Below are 19,633 nucleotides of genomic sequence, written 5' to 3' on the forward strand. Positions count from 1 at the left end.
AAAGAGGCCCCAGATGAGAATCCTTGTCTTTATATGTCAGTGCACCTAAGGAAAATTAAATAAGTTGAAGGTGTGCAAGATTCTTCATCTTATAATTTCTTGACAGCAGCATCAACCTTGGGAATGACCTCCAGCTTCTTCCACTGTACTGTGGACAGGGCAATCCGTAGAAACAGGAGCAGGAGAGGTTACAGAGGGGTAAGCATCAAGTAGCACACCTCCTTCTGCCAGGAGGTGCTCCCGCCGCGTTGGAGCCCCGCACCCTGCCCCGTGTCACCACCGAGCACAGGGGGGACACCCACCCTGAGAGACGGCACCAGGGGGCCGTGCAGAGCGTTGCACGCAGGTGGGCTGGGGGGCAGCTGGAAGAAGGGTCTTAACATGGAGAATCCCTTTAGAGGGGCCACTGAAGGAGGCAGAATAAATGTACAACGTTTGACTCTCCCTTTCTGTAGCATTTAGGTCACTTTCCCACTCCACAACTAGGACCACTGTCCATGTAAGACTTGGACAAACTCATGCTCAGGGAACAGATCTCTTGCAATGCTTATAATTTGAATAAATAGTGTTCAAATGGTCATTTGGTAATGACAGAGGCACAACAATCTCTATGAGCACACAGTGTTGGCTTCTGACGTAACCATTTTTCACAGTATCAAAGCTGTTTTGCATAGAAACTTGACAGGAATTTGCTCACCTCAAGGTTCTGGAATAGCATCTGTCATACTATTTTACTTTTGACTATATAGAAAGGACAAAGTCTTTAAACACGTGGATTTTCTTCCTTATTGTAGAGATCTATTCCTCCAAATAATGCAAGGAGTTTCTATTTTTTTGAGCTTCCATCAGCAAATAGTTCTCTGACAAATCTGTCCATCAAACCTACTCACTCACTTTATTTTTCCAGGGGAAAAAGAGACAAACAAATAAGAAAATGAAAAATGTTAAAATACTTAAATATTATTACATTTATAGTCAAAAAATATGTAAATCAACTACAGTGAATTTTCTATTAGCTTTTAAATATTCACCTCAATATACATTTGTTCTTTAGGGCACACAAGAGATAAATAACTGAGTTAACATTTCTAGATAAATCAAATCTTTTTCCTGAGCTGCAAATATTCCAGATTATAACCTTGAAGTTGCTATGCGATAACTACAAATGGAAACTAAACAGATCAAAGTGGGCAAGCAGGAGCCCACACTTGAGTATCCAGAGGCCTAATTTACTGAGACATATAGTAGCAGCCCCATCATTTCAGATCAGTGAGTCAAGACTCAATTGCTCTGAAATGTAAAACCCAGCTTGGCCACAGGGAGCAAGAGAAGCTTGGGATTTGAGCTTGTGCTATGAACAACATGAGTGCAAGATTTAAAACAAAACACCCTCAAAACCAAGCCCCACAACAATTTTGGATACCTGTGGTTTTGAACGTCTGAATAGATTGTGATGACTCTTTCAGCCACAGACAGCGAGATACCTAATTCCATTTTGGTTTCAGGATCTTCTCTGCACTGAGTACAAGACTGGAGTTCATACTGCATAGCATTAGTTATCTCCTAACAATAAACCAACCTCTCTTATTTGGGAGATGAACTACAATAGTCCAAACTACTTGCGTAAAATCCCCACTAATACTCATTTAGGTGGGAGTAGACAGAAGCCATTAATAATTTCAGTTAAACCCTGCTGGAAAACCATTTTGTTTTGAGCTGGAGACTTTGACAGCTAAAGGTGGTAAAGTCAGACAAATAGCAAAGAAAATGGTTTTCTGCCTAGAAGCATAAACTACTAGCCACTTGTGTATATGTGCACATATGCTTTCCATCTTCTTCCCTACAGGCCAGGCAAACTCCTCACAAGAGGAAGACAGTAAAAATAAGGACAAGATTCAGCTACACAGAGCTCTTCTGCAATGTTGTGGAGAACTTTTATTTTATCACGACACCTGTTGAATTTTTGCCTTTGTGTGTTGTGTTAGTATCAGAACTGATCAGATATGCTGCAGTGGGGATCAGCACCAGTCTATTGCAAGCTTCTCTGTTAAACTTACCAAAGAAAACAACAATGTGGAAATAGCAATATGTGGTAACTAAATTCAATTCCAGCATGGGCACTGTGTTCCAGCTACGAGAAAGCTGGAATTTGTCTATCTCAGATTTGAGCATATATGTTTCAGCACACGTGCACTCTTATCTGTAGTAAAAAGGCAGCCAGCTAGAGATACACAAAATGCATCCAAAAGAATTATGGGACAAATTAACCTTTTGTGGGAGAGCGATATACTGTCCCTACTGCCCTTCAGGTTTATAAAGTCTCCTCATAAATCTTATCCATCTTTCTTTTAAGTTGTTGGCACTGCATCAGGAGTGTTAGCAGTTCATTGTTGAGACCATACGGAGTTTAAATGTTTTCCTTAGTGCTCCAGCCTTGACAGGGAGACAACTGCAACTACACTGGGTTGCCTTGGTGGAAGTTGACTCTGAACTTTGAGCTTCTCATCTGGAAGACTGAGGGCTGACAGTCTTCACTGCCAGGAATAATGTTCCAGGCCTGTTCTGTGCACTCTTGCCCACTACTGGCAGATTTTATATGCATCAACTCAAGCTGCAGCAGGATTGCTAATAATTTTTTCTATTTTTCTCAGCAAAGTAACAGAGTGAATCATTAGGACTGGTTAAGTAATCTGCTGGATTGGAGGGAACACCACCTCCCTAAGTGTAACACACCAGAAATATATGATGCAGCTGGAGGACTTTGAAACTACTTCCAGACATTCAGAGCCTACAGAGTTCTTCGGACAACCACTGTACCATGCATGTTCTAAACCTACCCAGCACAGAGAATGCACATTTCCATGGCGCATCACATGTAATGTCTATGGGCAAAGCCTAAAAGCCAGTGTAAAACAATCAAGGCTTGTCTTTCAGGCGCTTCAGCAACTTCTGAAGTCATTATAAATTAATTTGGCAAAGGAGTGTCATGAACACTTCATGCATGCAGAGAGACATATTTCATATAAGCACTCAAAAGATCAGGAAAAGGCAGGTTTCCCTTGTAGGGCCAATATTTCAGGAGTGCTTGGCACCATGCCACCTGGTGATATGATGGTGAGCTGTTGATACTAGCATCTGTCCTGGAAAAGACAAGACCCTTTAAAAAACAAGTTGTTACACATTTCAAGTAGCAGAAAGCACATTGTGGGGTAAGGGTACTCCAAGAAGGAGACTATGGTGAAAAAAAACAAAAATGCATGGAAATCAGTGCTTTGGTGCCCATCCAAAGGACAAGGCCAGTGACTGGTCACAACCACCCCTTTTCTAACAAGCACGTGCACAGCAGCTGCATACAGACAAGAATGCACAGCTTGATTTTTCCTTGCATACAAAAAAAAGGGGTACACCTTCATTCAAACCCACAATAGCTTTTCAGCCCCTGTAAAATATGCTATTTTAATTACAAGTAGTAGTTTAAAGAATAATAATAAAAAAAAAAGGTATCCACTGTGGCTTGTGAAGAGATGTCATGTGCATAGGACAGATTACAGAAAGGACTCAAACCTCACGGGGTGACAGGAACAATACTCCATCAGGTTATCTTCTAGAACTGCAACTATTCTAGAAACTGTAGTCAGTGTCTTGATATGTTTTCCAGGTCTGGGCTGCTCTTGCTCTTGTCATTGATGCAACCACTCGCTTAAGTACATGGAACAGCACAGAACACAATCCCGCAGCAGCTGGCATAATAGAACACCCCTCAAAGATCAAGCAAGAGTTTAACACAGAGTAGTGGCAGCCATGAACTGTCCAATGACTATAAACTTCCAGAGTAACCAAGTACACAGCAAAATGCACCCTCCAACTGAGATAGGAGAGAACCTGTCCTGGCAAGAACCCTAATACCAGAAATCCATCTTAGCAATCTTTCCTCATCCTGGCAATAACAGTCATGATCACTCAGAGTTGCACCTCCTAAAAGGGCATGAGTTACTGTAGTACAAACAAAATGCAAAAAGGTGCTTGCCTGCTTGCTCAGCACACCTCACTAAAGCCAGGCAGTGAATTTAAGGAAGAGGTACCATAAGGAAACATGCTAATTGCATTCCCTTTAATTTGCATGTGCACTTTTTTCTTTTAAACAACTGCTCCGAGTCCTTGTCTGCTGGGTAGAGATAACATGTCACTCTGTAGTTTCAGTTTCCAGGTTGGCTGTATGACACATGGCCATGAAGGTGTTGGACTTTGTTTTACACTCATAGAAGCTGCCCAGAATAAGACTGCAAGAATTGGTGGAGTCTGAGCCTCTCTCTCACCAAAATGCAAAGGAAAATAGACACAGTGCTGTCAGGGGAAGAAGGTGAAGAAAAGCACTTAAAAGGTGCACAAGAGTTAAAATTTCATTTTCTTTATGCCTTCCTTCCCTCTGTACAGTAGCAAAGAGGAAGAGAAATAGCCGGGTTCAATGGAAGGCAGAAGGTTTCCGATGGGCTCACCGATGGCTCAGTGCTGATGGGTGGTTGATGACTTGTTGCTTTACTGCTGCTTGGTTTTAAGGGATAATCTCTGTATCATCTTGTAAAGGAGACCAAAGTGCTGGAAAAAGAACAAAAAGAAGTAATCACGGCTGTTCTAAACAGACAAAAAACTTAGTAGAAGGCTTAAAACAATACCAATGTGCAAATGCAGTACCTAGTTTGAATCATCCACTAGCATTTTCACCCTGAAGATGTACTTCAACTTGTACAGAAAGTGATGGCTTACAGAAGTGCTTGTGTAGGTCTGTATCACCCCTTTGTGAAGATGCAATGACTTGTTAAAGATTTTTTTTTTTTTTTTAATAGAATTCTGTTCCTTCTGAAGGGGAGAAAGTTTCAGACTTCAACATCTTCAGGATCCTGGTCGCTGTAGAAACACTGCTGCCAGCAGCGTCACAAATGTAAAAATGAACCAGGCAAACACAGACATCCACAGTAATTCACAATCCTTTAACCGGATCTTCTCTTGCACCATTTCACCAGTGACTTAGAAATTAACTTAATTCCTCTTTTGCTTTTACTTCGGTTAATTGTGTTTTGCTTCAATAACAGCTACTTCAAATATTTGATGGATGTAACAAGCTTCAAGTAATCTCAAATTCAAATACAAAAGTAAGGAAGATAACTGACAAATCAAAGTATATGATTTCCTTCCTGTTTATGTTGTTACATTGTATTTTTAAATGCTCGTAGTTTCCCCAAACAAATAACAAACACAAATAACACGAAGAGATCAAAATTGAGAGTGACCTAAAATGCTTCCCTTTCATTGATGTTCTTCACGAGCCCAGGCAGGATCAGAAGCCTCGCTCACAGTGGCTTGGCTAACACTTACACAAAAACAATGCATATAAACAGGCTGGCCAAGGCATGGAGTATCACATTTCCAAGATTATTGGCACAGGATATATTTACGGTTTCATTGAAAAAAGAAACCAAAACTCTTGAACGTGCATTTCTAAGTTGCATCCTGAGTTCAGATATTTCCTAACACTCCCTTACTACAAGCAACAAACTTTTAACATTACAGCAAATTTTAGGTGCCTTGAAAAGTTTCAGTTTGAAGGCAAAATAGCTTAACAAGTGAGTTATGTATGTCCTTGACTACAAGAAACAGCTCTAAAAAACCACTTTTGCACTAGAATGGCAAGAGACTGCCTTCAGCACAGCCAACTGAAATACTCAAAAGACATACACCAAAACAGCCAGCCGTTCTGGATAACTGCTTTCAGAGTGGGATGGCATTATTGTTCCAGCTTTAGTGCTGGGACTGTGTGAACACCAGTTACTTACCATGATTTATAAGGAAAATAATACATCTCTTTCCTGCTTCTCTTCTCTTACCTGCACTGCAACATAGGCAACGCCCAGGTAGGCTGCAATACAGACAGCTAGAAGCAGGTCAAAGATCGCTGGCTTGACCCTGTCATAGAGAAAGTACACATGAAATTGCTACAGCAGTTGTTGCCACAGAGTGAGACAATTGCCCCAACATGTCCAAGGGAATTCCATACCTGTATGCATTCATCACCTGTTTCAGCTGGTCATAGAAAACAAACTCAGGATCCCTGTGCAAAGAAGAAATTTTTCAGATTCTATTACACTTCTTGACACTGCAATGAGGACAGCCCAAACCTGTCCCCAAGGAGTCCACCCAACCAGAGACAGGGAAGCATGACTACCTCGCATACTAATTTTGAGCTGCTTTTAGTCATCGGGTCTTTTTTTCCCCAAGTCAGAAGCCTAAGGACACAATTCAGAACACATGCTATTCAGTTGTCTCCAAAGAGTTATGTGAAAGATTCCTCCCTGTGTTCACTAAACTGCTTCAGCCCAAGAAGGTAAGACAGGATGGAAGCTGCCTTTTTGCAGTTAATGAAAGCTGTCTAGGGGACCTCAGTCTTTTCCTGCGCTCAGAGTAGGAAAGGTGGAACCAAAACAGTGAAAAAACAAGCTCTTCAGACAGAGGGAGCTCCTGGGTCTTGTTACTGTGCTGTGAGGAATGGTAAACAGCTTTCTCTAGCAGAGCAGAGAGCATGAACCAAAACTGACAGAAGAGCAGAAAAGAGCAATCCCTTCCAGCTGCATGCCAAGAAACCAGAAAAGCTGCAGCTCCAAGTGCTTCAGAGGGGGAAGCCAGTTTGCATGCCCTGGCTGGCTCTTCCATTTCCTTTCTTACCGTTTGTCTGCCTTTACATGATGCTGCTTGACATCCTTCAGGTAGCGTCCCATATAATATTCTAAGGTGTTGAGGAAGGTGCTGTCTTTATCAATCAGCTGGGCAGCCCTGGGTTGACTGCTCAGCCAGTCCATCACTGACTCCAGTTGCTCCTGCTGGATCTGCTACAGAAAAATACCACCAAATAAAGAGCATCAACCACACACATGCTGAGACCAGACCTCTCTCCCAGACTCTAGATTCTTTCTTCCCACAGGTTACAAAACCACACTGTGCTCACCATCTGATCTGTGAAGATCTGCATATCTGCAGGTGCTCCCTGTAATGGAAAAAAAACCAACAAACAAGCAATCAAAGCTACTGGAGAGAGCAAGCCTGGTTGGGCAGGACATGTCTGGTCAGCACTGCACGGTGGGCAGCTCTTACCTTGTCTGTTAAATTGTAGATTACCCTTGTCAAAGCTTCAGCAATGATCCTAGTATTCCTGATCAGTGCTTTAGTGTCTATCCGTGCCCTAAAGAAAAAAGAGGGGATTATGGACTTGCCAATGGTGTGATGGTTTAGATTTGGCTCCCTGCCAAATGTTCGAAAGTCACGACAGCAGCTCCCTTCCTTCCTCTCTTCTCTTCTTAGGGCAAAGAAGAAAAAAAAAACTATAAAAAATTAAAGAATCTAAAGTCAAGTTGTTTATATAAAATATATATATATTTACGTAAATTAAAGTTATATACAGTTAAGATGTTATATACACAGTAGAAGGGGATTCACTCCCCGAAGGGATAGGGAAAGGGGAAAAAAAGGGACACCGAACAGGTATACTTGATCAAATTCAAGAACTATACTAGTAATTAACAAAACAGATCTCACTACTTCCTTTAGAAAAGCAGGATTGGCAGACACAGCCAGCACTCTTCGAACTCCTCACGTGGCAGGCCAGCAGTCGCTGCAGGCCTCAGCTTTAGATAAGCGAGACCAACGCAAGGACTTACAGTTCCCGACTCTCGTTGGAAGAGAAGAGAGCGAGGTCTCTAATCTCCAACTTATTTATACTCTGGTTTACGTAAAAATCGTATGGAATACTGGGTACTTGGTCACTTCCTTGGTTACAAACTGGTTACCAGGAAGGCCTAGATCAAAACCATCACACAATGGCCATCAGCTTCCTATAGAAACAACCCTTTCTCATTGCATCATGCACAAGCCTGAATCCCGAGCCCAATTCCCAGTATTTTTGTCACCTGCCCCCGACCATCAGAACGCCACAAGCACTCATGAAGCCAATCTGTGTTTACAGGCTGGATTTAAACTGCAGCCTTCCTTCCCTAAGGCCTCTCACCTCCTGTCCATGATGCTGTTGCGGAGGCTGTCACGGTGGCTCTCCAGGTGGGAGATGGTGAATGCTGGCAAGCGTCGGATTGCAAACCGCTCATGCTCCCACGCCAGCATGTCCTCAGCCAAGTTAATCTTCTTGTGCACCATGGAAAACTTTACCTCTGGGAACTGGTTGGCAACAACCTGAGGGAAAGGACAAGCCATACAGGGGCGTCATGCTGCCCACTGTGTTATCCATCACGCACTGCCCTGTCTGCCTAGACCCACTTTTTTTGCATTTCAGAAGGCAAATACACCTCCACCTATAAAGGTGCAGTTATTGCTATTACAAAGCTTGTCAAAAAAAGCTGTTTTAATGTCACTACAGGGTAAAATAAGGAAGCCATAAGGAAGTGCAATGGAAAATGCAGCAGATCTACTCTGCTTCATTTAGGACTGCGGCATGAGGATTTGTCTGCACTTCAAATCAAGTGACCATAAATAATACACAAAATATTGCAATGGAACACCATTTCTTTACATCGTCCTTCCTCTCCTGGAGAGCTGCAGCTCCCCACACTAAGTCCCCAATTCCCATGTACCTAAATGTTTTTCATTACCATCTCCAGTTCTCTCAGAAATGCATGCTGCAAGGTCCCCTCCTTGGGAGGTTTTGAGACATGAAGATGAAGGCTATTGCCTCTGCCCAGAGTATCAAGGCAGAGAACAAATGCTACATTGTCCTGCAGCAGGCTGGAATCTGGAACAGAAAAATCCAAACCTTTATTGCTATGTCTTGTGCTGGGACTTCCATCCCAAAAAAGCAAGGCTCACAAGGAGATTCTCACAGGAGGACTGACAATTAATAACAGACATTTAACTCAACCGTATTGACACAGACCTTGTCACAGAACATGCTGGAATGTCAGCCCCCTTACTCACCAGTGTGGTCCAAATTGTCTTCCAGCCACCGCTTAGTTCCTTGATAATTAAACTTGCCACCTCCAGATGCAAAGAACAGCAAGTTATACCTGCCCATCAAAGAAGTCAGAAAAGCGTTAGCATGCTGCACTCCAAGAACTCCTTTACTCACTCTTGAAGGTGTGGTAAAATCACAACTACCAGCACCTGACATCCAAGGCAAACTGTCTATTAAACACTTCCTACATGCCACATACTCAGGTAATAGCAAGACAGATTAAAAGGGGGAGTTCCCATTCCTTGAGGATGGAATCTACTCCCCACATCATTCCCTCCACTTGTCCCCAAGCTTGAGCAGAGCTACAGCAGAGAACAGAGGAAGGAGTTTGGCCATTAACAGCAGCCATACTAAAACGGAAACAAAACAGAGCAAATTGAAGGACTGTTTGTAACACCATGCAGGTCTGGAGCAAAAGCCCATCTGTTCTCAGCTACACACATTTAAGCTTAAACAGGGCAGTTTCTTACCCAGCATGGGTACGTCTGTAGGTGTAGAGCCGGGAAAACAGCCTGGCCAGTTCCAGAAGCACTGAGGTACCACTGCCATTAGAGTCAGCACCATGTGACAGCCACTGCAGGATGAAGTGGGGCAAAGGCAAGGTGACAAACCTACACTGATCCTCACATACCAGAAGAGCTTCAAGATAGTACACCACTATGCTCCACTTGTAAACTGCCCCACATCCTTAAGGCCAAGAAAAGACATATGGGCAGAGGCATTATGGAGAAAAAATACAGGAACAGAGAGCTGCAGGAAGAAAGAATACTCACTGGAGCCACTCCAAAAGAATCATAGTGGGCAACTATCACAACTGTGGGCAGGTCTTCTCCACCCAGCCCTGTTAGCCTTCCCTGCAGAGGAAAGAGAGCAGTGTCACTCCACATCATCTCTTGTATGCCTGTACAAAGACTACATGCCTGCCCTGGCATCAGTTTTGAGGACTCCAGGTACTTACAAGGCTGAGACTCCCTTGACTTGCCGTATCAGTCCAAATGTCTGATGAAGTCCCAATAAAATAATTCACCCCATCAACATTGCCAGTTTGAATCCATATACAACTCACCTCCACACTGGGTATAAGCCAGTCATTGATAGCTTTGCTTTGGGCCCCACTGGTCACCATCTGGAAGCCATTGGCAGTTGCTGTGTGCAGCAGAACTAGAACACAAAAAAAACCAAAACCACAATGAACACCTGGGAAAGTTTCAACCCTTTATTTTCCTTGCTAACTGCACTTAGGAGAGACCAGCTTTAAACCATTTAAGCCCTATCACTTGTCACTTGTGTTTATGCAGTGACACAGTTTCTTGGTGACCATGCATCTTCATTCTGTCCTAAACCAAAAACTTTTCTTCAGCAGTCCTAAAGTTAATCACAAACAGCAGGTCAATAAGACAATCAAGTTTTTTACAAGGGGATACATGGAAGCACCAAATGGAGTTGTGGTCAGACAAAAAGCTTCAGCTTCTACCAGCACACCATCGTCACTTAACATCTTCAATGTTGTTTTTAACCTAGTTTTGATTTATATCTTATTTGCAACAGTGTGAAGCTGAGAACTTCATGCAATTGTATTTCCAAATATAGTCAAGTAATACTCTCTCATACTGGGTTTTTCTTTCACTGACTCTCAAAACACTTTGACAAAGTCAGAATAAACACAAATGTGACAGAACAGTGGTTCATGGTGCATAGCACGCAGCAGACTGCTCTCAGGCCTGCCCTCCTCAAACCTTTTCCCCCACTTGTTAAAACTCACCTTCTGCAGCTGAGGCAGAACCCTGTGATGCCGAAGCAGCGCGTGTTTGTTCGTAGATAGACAGCAGCTCTTCATCTTCCACTGCAAAGTAGACTGGCACAATGGTTTCCATAGCAAGCATTTCTGGCTCTATCTCCATGAATTGCTGAGGATTTAAGTGAGACACAAACTTAGCATCTGCTAAACATGAAAGAGGGCAGGAAAATATTAACAACCAAAGCAGAGAGGTAAGTTTTCATATTAGAATATTACTTGATGTGCATGACATCAGGAGCTTCCAGTCCTGCAGCAACCCAAGCCTCTCTCAAATAAATCTCCTGTCGGAAGAAAACTTTTCTTTTTTTTTACCCTTACAACATCCTGGGGGACTGAAGAGATAGATCGCGGCAAGATGATGACCACAGCTCCAGCTGACTGGCGGAGAGCCTTCTGATACTGCTCATAGGAGAAATCCACCAGCCGCATCATGACGCAGCGGCGGCTCAGGACATCCGCCTCTACTGTGCGCGCTTCTGTGTTGAGCACTGCGCTCCTGGTGCCTGGCAGCAGAGAACAGCAACAGACCTTGTCAGTCATTTCAACACATCCCCTTTGCTTGAGCCTAGCTCCTTCTCAGAACAGTCTTTGTGACAGTTTGATGAACTTCAGAGCAGCCAGGACCTACAGAAAGCTAAGTCTGCCTCTTCCCTCTCATCCAAGAAGGCGCAGAGATGTGTGGTTTTTCTTGCATCCATCAGAGCAACACCTCTGTGGCCATGTCCTGCCAGACTCTCCTTATTCCAGCACTATATAGCCTTTCCCACCTTCCAGTCTACCTCCGCAACACAACCACACAGGTTGTTTGCTCACCTGCACCTGATACCTGCTGGCAGCAACACCTCTGGAGAGAGCCTGGCCTCTCTAGAGCCTCTCACATCCCCCAGCTGTAGGATCACCCCTGCATGCAGAGGATGGAGGCTGTGCAGAGCCACTCGGTGAAAGGACACCAGGCTACCCTGTGTCACCCAAAAGGCTGCTCTTGCCCTCCCACAAGGACAGGTCTGTAGCTGGGGAAGTGACAAATTAGCAGGCTGCTCCTAACTGCTCGCTCTCTCCTACTCTCAGCTTCAGCATATCAAATCCCCTACAAGGAAATGCAATTCTTTGGGAGAACAGCAGTCTATAGGCTTGCCAGCAGCTCCTGCATTCTCCAATGGAAGACCAAAAGGACACCTTGTACAGAGAGGTTCAAATCCACCTTACAATTTATAATGCTGCAAATTCAGTTTCTTTTTCTATAACTCTGGCACCTACAGAGGACCTCATCCCTCTAGGTCCCCACACAGTCAGGGATGGAGCAAGGTGCTCCAGAAGGCATCTCAGCCTCTGTTCAAAGAGGAGTGCTCCTAAGCGTTAGATCTAAACCTAACTTAGCTTTACTTTAGTTTGGTCTCATCAAAGGTCATAGAATCACCTAAACAAGAAAAATCTATATTTCCACTGCATAGTATCAGTGAAGGTCATAGAGGGTAAATAGAGTCAAGGCATGATGTAAATTCTTCTCACAGAACTCTGACACTGTATAACAAACAAGTATTAAGAACACCCCTGCTCCAGTAAAAAAAAAAAAATATTCAAAAGGAGGATAATCCCTCCCCACTTTCCCAAAGAATGATGGGTAGACACAGCAATATGTGGACCCAAAGTTCTGCTCCTCTGACACCTAAACAGAGCAGACACAATAGTATTTTCTGACAGCACAGCAAGACAAGTTGATTTTCTGCCGTTTTTCTACAGAGAGCTGGTTAATAATAATTCATTTCCAAACTAAAGAACTCTATCAGTATTAGAGGAAGTCCAAGTTTGTTCTTAAATTACTCTATGACTGATGCTGAAAAAAAAACCTCTTCCCCCTGCAAGAAGAGACTGAGCAGCAACATGTATTTGGTCTTTTTGGCTGGAACAACAAATAGCTTTTATCCTGAAGGACATCTCAGAACACACAAGGTACAGGAACATCAGCTACCCAAAGGGGGTAGGAAGGAGCAAAGGAAACACACAATCCACCAAGCAGCAGAGGAAACCTGAGGCTATAATGCCAGACCGTTAACCTAAGTCTGAAACTTAGGAAGAAAACTCATGAACAGAGCACATGTCCTGGCGTGGAATAAAATATCTACAGAAGACTCAGAAACAACCCTTGATTCTGGGTCTGTGAGTGCACGAAGGTGGGGGGGGGGGGAAGGGGGGCGAAGGCTGAAGGTTACAGCACTTCAAGGATTCACAGAACAGGGTGTGTTTCTGGCTCGGAAAGGTGTTGCACAATCAGCAGCCTGGAAGTAACAGAATAGAGGAAGTCAATTGTAACACAACGGAAGAACGGTAACAGGATGGGCCCTGAAATGAAGCCACTGGAGCAACAGATACTGCTGAGAATGAAGAAGAGACTGAAGAAGAATCAACCTGTCAACAGAGGAGTCAAAGGCAAGAGAACAAAACAGAGCTCACGACCAAGTGTCCCAGAATGCAAGAAGGATGCAGCTGGACTCCTCGAAACACAGAGAGCTCAGTCACAGACAAGCCCGTGGGGTCCCTGGCTACCTCTAGGTCACCGCGGTGGAGCTCTCAACACCGTCGTGGCAGGGCTGATCCTGGGCAGTGGAACTCAGCCACACAGGGCCCTCCTCCGGCCTCCCCCGCTCCTGGGCCTGACCCCGGGCCCGGCTGCCGCCTCTCAGAGCCCCCTCGATCCCCTGCGGCCTCTTCTGGGCCGGGCTGCCCTCCAAAGGCCGTCTGGGGCTCCGCGGCCTACCCGAGCCTCCTCCCCGGGAGTCGAGGTGATGACCATGCAGGCCCACCATCCCTGAAGAGGCCGCTGCCCGAGGTCCGACCTCCAGAAGAGGCCGAGCCCGGCCGGGCCGCGCGGTTCTCTCACCGTAGGGCTGCCCGCCCAGCTCGTATTGCTGCATGCGGTAGACCGTGAACTCGTGCGCGGCCTCGGCGGCGGGCGGCGGGCCCAGGAGCAGGAGTACGGCGGGCACGAAGAGCAGGACGCTGAGCGGGAGGCACGAGGCCTTGAGCACCGACTCCAGCACCTCGCCCGCCTCCTCCAGCATCGCCGCGGCCCCGGCACCGCGGCCTCCTCGGCACGCGTGACACGCACGGCCCAGCCCCGCGACCTGCCGGAACCTGTAGTTCGCGTCCCGCGGCAAGGGCTGCTGGGAGATGTAGTCGCGGCCAGCCCTGCCGGGCCTGCAGGGGGCGCCACGCCCCGGCCCGGAGTGGCCCCAAGCGCTGGATGGGACGGGGTGGAACGGGATGGGACAGGATGGAAGGGGGTGGGGTGGAGTGGGACGGGACGGGGTGGGGTGGCGTGGGATGGGATGGGATGGGACGGGACGGGACGGGACGGGACGGGATGGGATGGGATGGAATGGGATGGGGTGGAGTGGGACGGGATGGGGTGCAATGAGGTGGAATGGGATGGGGTGGAGTGGGACGGGATGGGGTGCAATGAGGTGGAGTGGGATGGGATGGGATGGGATGGGATGGGATGGGATGGGATGGGATGGGATGGGATGGGATGGGATGGGACGGAATGGGACTGGGCAGGAGGGAGGACTCCCGCTGTCCCCGTGAGCAGAGTGATCCCCCTGTCCTGGGAACGGGAGGGCGGGCTCCGGCTGTCCCGGGCCTACAGGGAACATCTGCCGGGTGCTACTCAGCCTCTGGATTATGGGGCGGAGACCGGGTACCTGACCTTCAGGAAGTAAAAAATTTACAGCAAAATTGACACAGGACTTTCTGGTCACCTCAATTTAATGCGAAACAAGTGGGTTGATAACTCAGCTCCTGTGGAGGGGCTGGGCCAGCAGGTTTTGTGTGAGCCCACAGTGCTTCCATGGCTTTGTCCTTTTTGCCAGGTGAGAGGATATGTTTGAGTGCTGCTCTGATTATTCCCTACATTAGGGAATACTGGCAGTGTCTTCAGGCCCTACTGTGTCTCTGTCAGATCCAGGGTGGCCCCAGGCTCCCCAATCACTGTGGTAGTGCCCAAGCTGTCACTGCAGGTGAAGCCCCATATGCCCTGAGGCAGGGCAGGGCTCTCACTTCTTGCTGCCAGAGTGCAAGCACTGTCACAGCATTTGGCCGTGCATAGTGCCCAACCTCAGCACTCCAAGGAGGGCCTAGGCTGTTGCTGCAGCCCTCTGCTGTCCTCTGGCTGGTTTGTGCTGCACTGCAGGTGGGCGCTTGGTTCCTGGCTCGGATCTGCCCCACAACAGCACACAGTTGCACTTGCAAATCCAGTTGTTCTGCATTCTTTCCCAGCAGCTGTGCCCATCACAACAGTTCCAGAAGGCTGTAAACTGCAGGAGAAGACTCAAAAGTATCGCCTCCAGCCCTGCATGATGTGAAGTGGCAGCACTGCTAACCCAGCCCAACCTGAAGGGGTAGAGGGGGCCATCTGGTTGGGGATGCCCACCCTACTTGTCACTGTGCCCTGGGGCAAAATACCCTCATTTGGGCAGGTAGGGCGTCTGTCTGCACACACAGAGCACACACACTTATAACCTAGGCACTGCAGTTGTCTCAGCAGAGCATCAGTCCTAAAATGTGCCCGTATCTTTCTCTCCCAGCCTGGGAGCAATGCCTGTCCCTGTGCTGAACCCACACTGAAGCAACATCCCAGTCTGATGGGTCTGGAAAGCCTGTTCTCAGTTAACAACTGGGGTGGGGCTGCCCCTGGTCAGCCTGAGTTGCACGTAGGCTACAGTTCTGCCAGGTCAGGACCAGCAGAATGAGGTCCTGGGAGCTGTCTGGCACCTCTCGCTCTTCCCATGGCCTCTTAGAGGCTGGGGGGATTGCTCATCATACTGGAGTTGCTGGAGAGAGGTGCTCTGGGCCTAGCATTCAGTGCCACAGAGCTGCGGAAACTCTCTCGGTAGCGCAGTGAGCTCTCTGTGGATGAGCCAGAGTTGATATCTGTGATGACCATGCAGTTCCCAGGCTTGCAAAGCCCAGCCCTGACACAGCAGCAGCACAGCAGGCTTCCCACAGCATGGCGCACCTCCACGCTCCTCAGGGAATAGATGATGGGGTTGACGCCTGAGTTAAGCAAAGCCAGAGCCAAAGTCCAGTCCAGGCTGTGGAGGTGTGTGCAGGTCTGGGTCTCACAGAAGACATCAAACAGCAAGAGGATAAAGAGAGGACTCCAGCAGATGATGAAGGCTCCCAGGATCATCAGCACAGTCTTAAGCAAGCGCAGGGAACGCTTGCGGCTGTGCCGAGAACTGGTTTGCTTAGAACTGGCCTGGACCAGTTGAAAGATGGAGATGTAGAGGCCAATAATCCCCAGCAGGATGATGCTGAACATGACTACGGAGAAAAGGATGTAGTTCTTGGAGTAGAGAGGCAGGAGCACAGAGCAGGCACTGAAGTCGCATAGGCAGTTCCAGCCCAGCAGCGGGAGCAGTCCTATGACAAAGGCCAGCAGCCAGCAGGAAATGATCAGGCTGCGTAAGCGCAGGGTCTTGCTGGCTTCATTCTCAGCAATCGGCCTCACCATGGCACTATAACGCTCGATGGCTGTCACAAGCAGGCTGAAGGTGGAGGCAGCCAGTGCAATGAACAGGATGCCTTCCCGCAGGAACCAGAGCGGAGGTGAAAGCTGGAAGGTCTTCTTGCCTGAGAGGCAGAGATTAGAGAGGTAGGCAATTCCTGCAAGCAGGTCACTCACAGTGATGCTGGCAATGCAGGAATAGACCCAGCGGCGGGCTCGCAGACACCGCAGGATGGCCAGCAGCACGAGCAGGTTCTCCAGGATGATGATACAGCTGATGATGATGAAGGTTGTGCGTATGAAACCCAAGCCCTCGTCCCCAGACTGCCGGTTGGTTAGCTTGCCTGTGAAGTTGTAGTGCTGCAGGATGATGTTCACATTCCTCATGGCAGCCAGCTGCAGGCAGGAGCCTTTCTTGTCGAGCAGGTCAAGTCTGAGCTCAGGATATTGAGCAGAGTCCAGTGGAAGGAGAAGGGAGTGATTCAACAGCCAGCTTAGCACTGGACCATCCATCTTCTGAGTCTGGGTCAGCAGCCAAGGGATACACGATGGAGGAAGGGATCAGGTAGGGTTTGGGGCAGAGCAGATCCTCTGTTCAAGGGCTAAAGTAGCTCTGAGACTCTACCACACAGGACTGGCTCTAAACCCAACAGCCCTGCTCAGCGTGAAGATGAGAGTGAGTCCTGTCTGTCAGCCCTGCAGCACTGAAAGAGCAAGGGGAGAGGAGGGTGAGGTGTTTTGTAAGTGCACCGTGAACAAAGGCTTCCTGTTGTTTAATAAAGTTTCCTGTTGTGAGTGAGAGGATACTGTTTCTAATAGCTATCACTATTTCTTGGTAAGGGTTTGGCTCTTGTCAGCTTTGCTGTGGTTGTGATGGTGGGACATGAATGAAATAATGTGTCAGGCCCCTCTTTGGGTTAGAACAGTCTGGGTCAAACAGAGTAACACCTCCCACCTCGATGGGTAAGGCCTGTGGGGCTGAACTGAACCAAGTGCTAGTAAGAGCTATTAAAGGAGACAGCGTGAGACACTAAGTGCTTTGCCTGTTGTGGCACTAAATTCATCCCTAAGCCTGCAAGAGAGCAACTGCCTCTTCACCAACTGCTCTGTGCGTCACCCATGCTCAGATACATCCTTCTTCAGGAGGAAGCTCCATGCTGTCACCCTTCTGGGCTTCTCTGTGGGCCCAGCTCCTGCCACTCTCTCAGAACAGGTCCATCCATGTCCTGCAGTCTGTGCAGCAACTCCAGGCACCCATGTGGCTGAAGATGGGGCTTAGCGCCTTCCAGTTCAAAGGGAACCAGCTGGTCAAAGCTAAGCATGTGCCCTGACACTGCCCCCCCGCTTCAACTCTCCAAGCACCTTCTAGAGATGGGCCAGAATCTTCCCGTTGTCTGGGTCGCAGGCAGGGAAGGAGGCAAAAAAGGGCTGCCTCTTTCCATTGCAGAAAGCACAAGGTGCTGCACTGAGATTCGAACCAAGGAATCCAAATGTGACTGTAATATTAATGTCTATCATTAGACCTATTCCTTGTGTCTGCAAAACTCAACTGGAGAGAGTCTTGCAATGTACTGTTCCCAATTGTGGCTAGGAATTTGCCTTATGACTCACCTGTCATGGCTGGTATGAGGCTCTTGCTGCCGGAGGGAGGTTCAGCATTTGGCAGTGCTCTCCAGCTGCTTATCCAAGGCCCAGCACAGAGCAGGTAGAGGGGAGAGCTCCTTGTGCAAAATAAGTGAGACTTCTACCTATCAAAGTTGAAAAAGGGAAGTTACAACATCAACCACATTCTGTGTGGAGGATGGACCCCACCCAAATCATCTGCAAAAAGGCATAGATAAAAGAAAGATGGGGGACCTTTTAACTCAGGATCATAGCAGAAGCTGTGCTACTTTCACCTGTGTTCTAACTCCAGACTGGCACAAATTCATGAAGTGTGACTTCTTCCATCAGCATGGCAAACAGGGAGTTCTCCAGGGAGTCTATTCACTGCTGGATGAGTGGAGAGATTCTAGGCTGGATGGCAGCATAGACAAGTGGAAAATGCATAGGGGACTCCTGCTGCAGGAAGTCATGTGCAAGCAAGAGCAGTTCTCATCAAAAGCTGAGGGCTCCATCCTCCACCTTCACCCTTTCAGCTGTTCTTTTGGCATTTTATCAGCAGTGTGGAAAGAAACTCATGCTGATAAAGTCAGCAGATGACCCCAAGATTGAAGGAGCGGAAATCAGCAGGAAGACTGGGCCAGGAGTACAGCTCAGTTCAGAGGAGTGCAGGTTTGCATGTTCAGAACAAAGAGCACACTCCCAAATGGTCTGGGCTGCTTCTCCCTGTGAAGAACTGGAATCCAAAGGGTCATTGTGTATCCTTACACATCACCCTCACTTTGCTCTTGCTTCAGGATGAGCCTCCAGCTAATGTGTCTGCTCAGGACAGAACTGGTGGAGTGTTCCTGAAAGATCAGGTGGAGTGTTCCTGAAAGATCAGAGAATGGAGAAATTTGCCTTTTCAAGAAACCTAAGTAGCTTCTCAAAGAGCTGGCAGCATGTGAGGAATCTCAGAACAGAGATTCCTGACAGGAATGAGCTCTTTGCAGGGGAGGATCTGTGGAGAGCAGGGGATCGGTAGGAGGCAAACACTTTTAATGGCAGGAAGGCTGAAGGCAGATGAGCAGCTGGGACAGGTTGACACACCCATGGGGTGCCAGGTCCTCTGGACCAGCAAAATATTGGAGGCTCTTCCTAATGCCCTCTACACAAGCACATCAGGTATTGCCTAAAAGACAGTGCTGATTATTTCCAGTGAGGCAAAGCCTTGTTCCTTGCTTGTCCTAGCGTCTGGTTTGTTTGGTCATTCCATGGCAGAATGGGCTTGGCTATCTGTGAGGTATGTTGCATAAAGAGAGGGGGACCAGCTCTGGGAAGCTGCCTGAGATGTGTACCAGCTATGTTTCAACCCTTCCAGCCCTCCCACTCACTTCTGCCTCCAAACTCCTCCCCACTGCAGATCACCACGCACCTCAGACACTGCTCCCACCTCACAGTAAGTCAGAGTAGGGTCCCATCCCCAGAGGAGCCTGGGGATAGGTTCTTGGGTCCCCTGCCCTCCATGGAATTTGCTTAGTAGAGCACAGATGGCTGGCACAAATCCAGCACCATGTCCTCCTCAAAGCTGCTGCCACCAGACTTGAGGTTTGGAGTGCCCAACTCCATGGCTGGGGGCAAGTGAGAGTTTTCCCTTGGCTGGGCACCAACACAAGTCAGAGTTCCTGTTGTACAGCTATCTGCACAGACACAGGCTGAGCTTTATCTTGGTACTTCTCCTTTG

At 47.5% G+C, this 19,633-nt stretch overlaps 2 protein-coding genes across 4 annotated transcripts; both read right to left on the minus strand.

The window, feature by feature from the left end:
- Positions 1–872: 872 nt before the first annotated feature.
- NCLN (nicalin) lies at positions 873–13,913 on the minus strand. Of its 3 annotated transcripts, none has more exons than XM_050321133.1 (15): positions 13,684–13,913; positions 11,118–11,308; positions 10,770–10,914; positions 10,074–10,168; positions 9,781–9,861; positions 9,478–9,581; positions 8,971–9,059; positions 8,649–8,788; positions 8,054–8,232; positions 7,144–7,231; positions 6,998–7,036; positions 6,718–6,881; positions 6,053–6,106; positions 5,883–5,961; positions 873–4,596 (listed from the first exon to the last, which is right to left on the minus strand). In XM_050321133.1, exons 1-15 carry the CDS (start codon positions 13,862–13,864, stop codon positions 4,537–4,539), a joined length of 1,689 nt encoding a protein of 562 aa, XP_050177090.1. In that variant the 5' UTR covers positions 13,865–13,913; the 3' UTR covers positions 873–4,536. The 3 variants fall into 3 exon arrangements, with proteins under 3 accessions (XP_050177090.1, XP_050177093.1, XP_050177091.1); XM_050321136.1 differs by having other exon boundaries at positions 11,124–11,308; positions 13,684–13,901; XM_050321134.1 differs by having other exon boundaries at positions 6,718–6,878; positions 13,684–13,901.
- A 1,681-nt stretch (positions 13,914–15,594) lies between these two features.
- On the minus strand, positions 15,595–16,821 carry S1PR4 (sphingosine-1-phosphate receptor 4). Its single transcript, XM_050321184.1, has one exon. It carries the CDS (start codon positions 16,819–16,821, stop codon positions 15,595–15,597), a length of 1,227 nt encoding a protein of 408 aa, XP_050177141.1.
- Between the last annotated feature and the right edge of the window lie 2,812 nt (positions 16,822–19,633).

Source organism: Myiozetetes cayanensis, unplaced genomic scaffold, assembly GCF_022539395.1.
Source record: "Myiozetetes cayanensis isolate MyiCay16 unplaced genomic scaffold, myiCay2020 scf26, whole genome shotgun sequence".
Taxonomy (NCBI): Eukaryota; Metazoa; Chordata; class Aves; order Passeriformes; family Tyrannidae; genus Myiozetetes; species Myiozetetes cayanensis.

Coding starts and splice junctions, on each gene's coding strand:
- NCLN (XM_050321133.1), bottom strand. CDS start 13,864: ATGCTGGAGGAGGCGGGCGAGGTGCTGGAGTCGGTGCTCAAGGCCTCG. Junction 7,037..7,143: donor TCTACAATTTAACAGACAAG/GTAAGAGCTGCC, acceptor TTTCCATTACAG/GGAGCACCTGCAGATATGCA. Junction 6,882..6,997: donor AGATCTTCACAGATCAGATG/GTGAGCACAGTG, acceptor ATTTTTCTGTAG/CAGATCCAGCAGGAGCAACT.
- S1PR4 (XM_050321184.1), bottom strand. CDS start 16,821: ATGGATGGTCCAGTGCTAAGCTGGCTGTTGAATCACTCCCTTCTCCTT.